An 8,871-nucleotide genomic window follows, 5' to 3' on the forward strand; every position below is an offset into this window, starting at 1 on the left:
ATTACGATTTTGGTTTATGATGCCTGATTTTCAATGACCTTCATAGAGAAGCTTTCAGGCAGGTGACCTCAAATACCAGACTGTTTGGATGCAGAAGAATACCACCATGGAGCAATTCATTTGACATATAGGGTCTTATAGAGCGGTATCATTAAGGGCTTGAAATGTCTTCCCTCACACAGACCCAATTTCTGTAACGTCTGATTCATTGTATTAGAGTCTCAAGTTGTTCCATCACATGTTAAGAGGAAAGACATTCATGCGTGCTGTCATTACCACAAAAATGTACCCCTGTCGTGGACTCATAACAATGGTAGCCAGCCACCTGCATCTATTGGGGAAGCAAAGCAGCCAGGGTTGTAAAATCGGCCCAGATGGCGTTCCCTTCGAATGTCACCGTGCCTGTGTCCAGTTACAGCAGTCTCCTGGTGTCTGTGTGTTTTAAACAAGGGGGTTCGCTATGTGTGCCTCACTCTGGCATAGTGTATCATTTTTAACCATGGCACAGCATTGGGTATCATAGCATACTTTTAGCGTAGCGCCATGTCAGCACTCAACTGCAGTTGTCCGTGGGCCGGGGCGTGGCACGGGGAGGGGGGGGGGGGACAGTTCAAAAAGCCTGTGTGAATGTAGGACAGGATATGAATTAATAAACTTGAAAGGACAAACTGTACTGTCATTGAGGAACGGGGTGACTGTTTCCTAGAAGCAGGGGCTTTGCTTACACACATTTTGTGTCAATGTGAAATATGATGTATATTTATCTATCCATGCCTTACACACCCAGTGGCCAGTTTATTAGGTACACCCATCTAGTACCGGGTCGGACCTCCCTTTGCCTCTAGAACAGCCTGAATTCTTCAGGGCATGGAGACATTGCTCAATTGGTATCAAGGGATCGAACTTTGCCAGGAACACATTTCCCACACCATTACACCACTGCCACCAGCCTGTACCGTTGACAGCAGGCAGGATGGGGCCATGGACTCATGTGGTTACGCCAAATCCTGACTCTGTCATCAGCATGATGCAACAGGAACCGGGATTCGTCGAACCAGGCGATATTTTTACACTCATCAATAGTCCAGTGTTGGTGATCGCGTGACAACTGGAGCTGCTTGTTTTAAGCTGATAGGAGTAGAACCTGGTGTGGTCGGCTGCTGCAATAGCCCATCCGTGACAAGGATCAATGAGTTGTGCATTCAGTCGCTTAGGTCACTCGTTTTTCCGTCTAATATTCATTCGGACAGTAACTGAATTCCTGGATGCCTGTCTACCTGCTTTGTATAGCAAGCCACAGCCTCCTGACTCGTGAACGAGGTGGTGTACCTAATAAACTGAGTATAAGTGATCCCTTTCATAGCATTTGGACGTATTCAGGAGTAATGATGCTACTGAAAGGTATTTCAGGAGAGTATTTAAAACAGGCAGCTAATCTGAATGTGAGATTTCCATTGGTAGATGTATCTTTGTTTTGAAAGATAAATGGGCCTTCATGGAATATGTGATGTGTCATATGATGTCCATATAACTGTTATGTGAACATATGTTGACTCATTGACTGTCTGCAATGAATTTTACTTGTGGTACGTAAATATATCTACTGTTTTACACAACTCCACCACGCTGTTATGACACACAGTTTCAGACATGTAACACGTTAACTGGGCTGGGTACACAGTTCTAACCACATCCTTCCTCAATTAACTGTGTGTGTTTATTGTCTCTCTTATATAGGCCTACTTGTTCCTTTGTGCTACAGAGACACTACTTATATATATATATAGATTCCTATAGTATTATGCAGTGTCATATCATTACGGAAGGGGTTCCCTTCCAGAAAATATCTCAAAAAGCAAAGTTACTTTTATGATGTGTTCAAAAGTGCCTTAGCAACCATATTTCATAAAAGCACAACAATTATTCTCAGCAAAAACAAGACCCCAGAACAACTCCAACACTTAGCAGATCATACCTTATTTTATTAAACATATAAATACACATTTCAACAGGGGAATTAAACACAGTACAGGAGAGAAATATCTCTATAAGAAGCCGGATTAGAGAGATGTAAATGAGGGTCCATGAGAAGTTCTTGTTTGACTTGTTTTCGGATTTCCATCAGGCATTCTGCACATCTTGTATGGGTGAACATGACGTTTCGAACATTTCATAACACCCAGTTTGTACAGATATCATGGGGGACCAAACTGTCTACTGTTGATGGAGGAGAATGGAGACCGGGTCACATCACCACAGGAACCATAATCACCCAACACTACTGTGTCTGGGTGTGTTAGTTACCACAACAATACTGAGGAGGAGGAGCCAGTAATCCACACAGCAGGAAACACTCATTATGGGACCACCCTCCACTCCCACCTTGTTAAAAACACAAACTAGAAAATCACCAACCAAAACTCATGCAGTTGACAACAAACGTTCCCCTTAATAGAACACATGAGTTAATGAATGAGGTGGTGCTATGAACACCCCAAGAGGAACCACCGTTGAGGTTCTAATGTCCATCTGAAAAGAACAGAACAGACCACATGGCAGCACAGTGGAGCAGTGTCCCTTCTTTCTGGTGACATTGACAAGGGTCCACATTGGCCAGGTGGCATCTGTCCAACGCTACGACTGCCCATATTGTACATTATAAAATCATCCTCACAAAGGTCACAGCTTGACAAATGTGATTTGACATGTATTCAACCAGAGGGATCGTGTGAATATGATTGTCTGAGTGAAGACGTGGCAGGCAGGCAGGCATAATATTAAAGCATAATTTAGTGAGGGCATGAATGAATGTGACATTATTTCAGATAAAGTACCCTCTGTATACAACTGCAACCTGTTCAGACCTCCCTATTCCCTCTTTATTGTGATAATTATAATGAGAATGATGGTGAAAATGGCTACCTTTCCATCTGTCACCATTGATAGATTTGCAAATGTTCTGACATGGGCTGTTGTATGAAGAGCTCACCTATAAGTAAGACTCTGGGTTATGAAGCATTGTACATCAGTACACTGAATCTCATATGTAAACATTGCCTGAACAATCATTTAGTCAATATTTGCAACCCGTACTAAATTCATAATTCTATAGTTGACAAGACACTCAATTCATCATCAGTCAATCAGCCACTATTCTAACGTAGGGAATTACACACGTTTTGAGCACTAGGAGAGATTCTGCTAATCTGACCCATTGAAACCGACTGATTCTGTAGGGAATACATTCGGCCTCTCCCATTTAACCAGAGGTAGGACCAGTTGATCTTCTGCTAGAGGTTGTGTAGTAAATCACTGAGTTGGCCTCTACTCCCCATAGAAACCTGAAGAGGTAGCCTACTGATGGCTCACACCCATCTATGTTAGTCAAAACATTTGCAAACCAGATTAAGTTCAGTGTTGACAGATAACTGAGATCTCAATCTCGTCCCCAGCCAGGTTACAGAGTTCAACGTTTTTGCACTTTGTTTCTGCTGAGCCTTTATTTACAATGGAGTTCAGAAGATGTTTCCATAATTGTCACTGAAAACCAGTTTACATTATCAGTCAAAAGAAAGTTTATTAGGCAAGTCAGTTAAGAACAAATTCTTATTTACAATGACGACCTACCCCGGCCAAACCCTAACCCGGACGACGCTGGGCCAATTGTGCGCCACCCTATGGGACTCCCAATCACGGCCGGTTGTGATACAGCCTGGAATCAAATCAGGGTCTGTAGTGACGCCTCTAGAACTGAGATGCAGTGCCTTAAGACCTTTGACATCCATAGGTAGAAAATGTTCCCAAAAACAATGATAAAAATGCATCAGCCTTTAAACTGGCTTCAGGCTTCCATCAAATGATTGCATACTTTGCTGTATCGCAACACAAACTGAATTACAGTATTAACATTTCTTTACACGTCTCCTTAAAACACCTCTGATGTGAAGGTCAGCTTTCAGACACTTTAAAACCAAAGCTTTGAGTCCACACATACTGAAGAGCCCACTTCTCAGACACAACAGCATGCAGTGGAGCCACTGAGTCAGGTTTCACTAAGCTACATAGTACTTACAAAATAGACATTTTAAAAAGAGGTACATGGCTACATGAAACTTGACAAAATGGCTACAGTGTTTGTCCATGATCTGTACTATACAGATATCCATTCCACAAACAATATTGAAAACATGTTTTTTCTGGGCCATAAGATCAGCCGAGAACACAAAACCATCATCATTTGTGTTGCAGTCCCATTTTGATTTTGTCTGCTGGTTATTGTGAAATCTGGTCACATCGCTGGAGCGTTATTGAACCCCAAGGGAGAGTAGAGTTTTGAAAAACAACCAATGATCAAGCACTTTAGCAGATCACATGGCTCCTATCCTAAGTAAGTGCTCTGCTGGGTCCAGGGCTCGACTTGCATTGACGAAGAAAACTGCATTTCCCAGAGTCCTTTTGGGGGGGGGGGGGGGTTCCCAGAGACTCCACCCCCTTCGTTATTCCACTTCCTCATATTGTTATTAGTGGTTCTCCCCCAGTTCTTCCCAGGCTTTGATGAGTTATGATGAAGAGAGAGAGAGAGAGAGAGAGAGAGGAAACCGATATACTCCAAAGAAGACATTGTTCATAGTCATTTTAGAAAAACAGAAAGAAAGGAAGGAAAACAACAGTAGCGTGTCTTTTCCCCTTGGCCAACAAGACCCTTTAATCCTGACACCCAACCCCCCTAGTAGATTCATTAGGCTGCACATAGCCCAGCCCCACCCTATCCTCCCCAGCCCCCTCCTTCCCACACCTGGGTAGAGTCTCATCTCTGGCCATGCAGGACCGATACAACAGGGGTCTGCTGGGCGCTGCCGGGCTGGGACACAGGGGGCCACATGGGGGTCTGGTGCATGTGGTGGTGGTGCTGGTAGTGGTGGTGGTGCATGTGGTGGCCTGTGGGCGAGGAGGGGGGCAGCCAGACGGGCTGGTGGTTGGGGGGTGATGAGGCCCAGAAGGATCCGAAGCCAACTGTGGAGGAGGGGGGGGAGCAGGCCATGGACACCTGGGTGGGACCTCCGCCTCCGGAGCTCACCGAGCAGTCTGACGCCCTCAGCTTGGAGAACATGGTGATGGTGTCGGGGAAGTTAGGCGGCGTGGCTGGGGTGTTCCTTGGAGTGCACATCTGGAAAACAGAAGACACGTGGGGTTTAAAATGAGTGACTTACATTGAGTTGAATGCAAACACTTCATTTTAACATTCTTTCCCAATGATTTGGTCCCCATGGGGTGCTTCCATTGCTGCTGCCTGCTGTGAACTCTATGTACCAATAGAAGGCATGATTGGTGAGTTCATAAAACAAATAGCCTAGACTAGTTAGTTACTGTTGTGGGAGGCAGTTCACTTGTAGACTTGGGCATTGTGTGCAGTACAACTGCTGAACATTGTGAAGACAAGGTTTCTAAACCCTGCAGCCACCTACATCCATTCACTGTGGTAAACATGGCAGCTTAACATGCTGTGCAGTTGCACAAAATGTCAGATGTCCCCACTGAGGCCATGAATTACTTTATAATTTGTAAGACTGAGTGTGGTGCCTCAGGATAGAAACACCCCCACCACCAACAGGGATCAGGTAGCAGGCTAGCTAGCAGCCATTACAGGACGGAGGACTTCTTAGCATTGCAGCAGGAGGTCAGGGCTGTTTTATTTCTAACACACAGCCACGGCCCCGCTGACATGAGGGTCACGCCAGCACCCGAAATGTGGATCTAATAGTATGAAAGAGGTGTCTAAAGTTGAAAAGGTAAATTGATTAGGTCACCAAACCAGATTAGAGCCTGGGACAGGCATGGTCATAGCTAGCGAAGATACTAGACATTTTGAAAGTGGAGGGAGAAGAGTGTAGTGCAGCATACAGTATAGTATTGAGTATCGTGAGGAAGTGAGGCACAGTCTTAGTGTTGATGTGAGGTGACAGGTCTGTCAGAGTGAGCAGCAGCTGCTCCAGTTAGGAGATGGACAAGCATGGTTTCAGTCTGTCTGGGTCTGTGATGGTTGACCACACTGAAACTGCCCCTCCTGCAGGACCCAAGATGGTGATCCATACAGGGGGTTTCCTGTTTTTCTTGGGAGAGACTTGACTGAGTATTGCTTTAAGCTGTGAATTATTCAACTTGTTTGTTGTGGAAATCAATAGTAAAGGAGATCGTAAAATTGTACTTATCTAGTCAAGTGATCAAATGTAGCTATAAAGCAATTAAGTCGACCCAGAAGCAATACAGCTGCTTAGACTGTCCAGATCCAGCTGTAGTGAGTAGGTAGACAGAACAATAACAATGACAACCGTATGCTGGGCTGTGTTTAGCTACAGTGCTGTGCTGGGAGGGTGGGGCTAGGTTCCTGTCTAGCAGGTTCGGCTGAGAGGAAGGGCAGGTCTGGACTGGACCCCATCTGCCGCCCACCGTTACACAAAACACATACACACATTCACAAGGAGGTTTGAACACCACGTACTTTCAAGTTACAACTGTTGCGATATCATCCTTAATGTTTACAATAGTGGTACAGCTAGTAATAGTATTAGTGGTAGTGGTGATACTAGTAGTGGTAGTGGTGTTAATAGTAGTGGTGATAATAGCAGTGGTAGTGGTGATAATAGTAGTGATGATATTAGTAGTAGTGGTAGTAGTGGTGGTGATAATAGTAGTGGTAGGGATAATAGTAGTAGTAGTGATAATAGTAGTAGTAGGGATAATAGTAGTGGTAGTGATAATAGTAGTGGTAGTAGGGGTAATGATAATAGTAGTAGTAGTAGTAGTAGTGGTAGTGATAATAAAAGTAGTAGTAGTAGTAGTAGTAGTAGTAATAGTAGTGGTAGTGATAATAGTAGTGGAGGTAATAATAGTAGTAGTGGTAATAGTTGTGGTGATAATAGTAGTGGTGGTAATAATAGTAGTAGTAGTAGTAGTGATAATAGTAGCAGTGATAATAGTAGTAGTAGTAGTAGTGATAATAGTAGTGGTAAGGATAATAGTAGTGGTGGTAATAATAGTAGTGGTAGGGATAATAGTAGTAGGGATAATAGTAGTGACAGTGATAATAGTAGTAGTGGTGGTGATAATAGTAGTAGTGATAATAGTAGTAGGGGTAGTTATAATAGTAGTGGTGATAATAGTAGTGTAGTAGTGATAATAGTAGTGGTGGTATTAATAGTAGTGGTTGTAATAATAGTAGTGGTAGTGATAATAGTAGTGGTAATAGTAGTAGTGGTAGGGATAATAGTAGTAGTAGTAGTAGTAGTAGGGATAATAGTAGTGGTAGTAGGGGTAATAGTAGTGGTAGTAGGGGTAATAGTAGTAGTAGTAGGGATAATAGTAGTGGTAGTGATAATAGTAGTAGTAGTAGGGATAATAGTAGTGGTAGTGATAATAGTAGTGGAGGTAATAATAGTAGTAGTGGTAGTGATAATAGTAATAGTAGTAGTAGTAGGGTAAAAGTAGTGGTAGTTATAATAGTAGTGGTAGTGATAATAGTAGTAGTAGTAGTAGTAGGGATAATAGTAGTGGTAGTGATAATAGTAGTGGTAGTGATAATAGTAGTGGTAGTGATAATAGTAGTAGTAGGGATAATAGTAGTGGTAGTGATAATAGTAGTAGTAGTAGTAGTAGGGATAATAGTAGTGGTAGTGATAATAGTAGTGGTAGTGATAATAGTAGTGGAGGTAATAATAGTAGTAGTAGGGATAATAGTAGTGGAGGTAATAATAGTAGTAGTAGGGATAATAGTAGTGGAGGTGATAATAGTAGTGGTAGTGATAATAGTAGTGGAGGTAATAATAGTAGTAGTGGTAGTGATAATAGTAGTGGTAGTGATAATAGTAGTGGAGGTAATAATAGTAGTAGTGGTAGTGATAATAGTAGTGGTAGTAGTAGGGTAAAAGTAGTGGTAGTGATAATAGTAGTGGCAGTGATAGTTGTGGTAGTGATAATAGTAGTAGTAGGGATACTAGTAGTGATGGTAATAGTAGTAGTAGTAGTAGTAGGGTTAATAGCAGTGGTAGTGATAATAGTAGTGGTCGTGATAATAGTAGTGGTAGTGATAGTTGTGGTAGTGATAATAGTAGTAGTAGGGATACTAGTAGTGATGGTAATAGTAGTAGTAGTAGGGTTAATAGCAGCAGTAGTGATAGTGATAGTAGTGGTGGTGATAATAGATGGTAATGGCAGTAGTAATAGCAGTAGGGATAACAGTAATGTTTTTTTTTTTTCAAAATATATATTTTTATTTCACCTTTATTTAACCAGGTAGGCTAGTTGAGAACAAGTTCTCATTTACAACTGCGACCTGGCCAAGATAAAGCATAGCAGTGTGAACAGACAACAGAGTTACACATGGAGTAAACAATTAACAAGTCAATAACACAGTAGAAAAAAAAGAGTCTATATACATTGTGTGCAAAAGGCATGAGGAGGTAGGCTAATAATTACAATTTAGCAGATTAACAATGGAGTGATACATGATCAGATGGTCATGTGCAGGTAGAGATACTGGTGTGCAAAAGAGCAGAAAAGTAAATAAATATAAGCAGTATGGGGCTGAGGTAGGTAAATTGGGTGGGCTATTTACCGATAGACTATGTACAGCTGCAGCGATCGGTTAGCTGCTCAGATAACAGATGTTTGAAGTTGGTGAGGGAGATAAAAGTCTCCAACTTCAGCGATTTTTGCAATTCGTTCCAGTCACAGGCAGCAGAGAACTGGAACGAAAGGCGGCCAAATGTGGTGTTGGCTTTAGGGATGATCAGTGAGATACAGTAGTGGTAGTAATAGTAGTGGTAGTAATAATAGTAGTGGTAGGGATAATAGTAGTGGTAGGGATAATAGTAG

General features: G+C 42.4%; 1 protein-coding gene across 1 annotated transcript in view; it reads right to left on the bottom strand.

Annotated features, from left to right (window-relative positions):
• Positions 1–1,956: 1,956 nt before the first annotated feature.
• Positions 1,957–8,871, bottom strand: part of LOC139364952 (UBA-like domain-containing protein 2) — an 18,531-nt gene continuing 11,616 nt past the window's right edge. Inside the window, exon 3 of the mRNA XM_071102225.1 lies at positions 1,957–5,167. Coding sequence (XP_070958326.1) covers positions 4,808–5,167 — 360 coding nt within the window. The 3' untranslated portion in view covers positions 1,957–4,807. The remainder of the gene's footprint in view (positions 5,168–8,871) is intronic.

Source organism: Oncorhynchus clarkii, chromosome 13 (genome assembly GCF_045791955.1).
Source record: "Oncorhynchus clarkii lewisi isolate Uvic-CL-2024 chromosome 13, UVic_Ocla_1.0, whole genome shotgun sequence".
NCBI classification, from domain to species: Eukaryota; Metazoa; Chordata; class Actinopteri; order Salmoniformes; family Salmonidae; genus Oncorhynchus; species Oncorhynchus clarkii.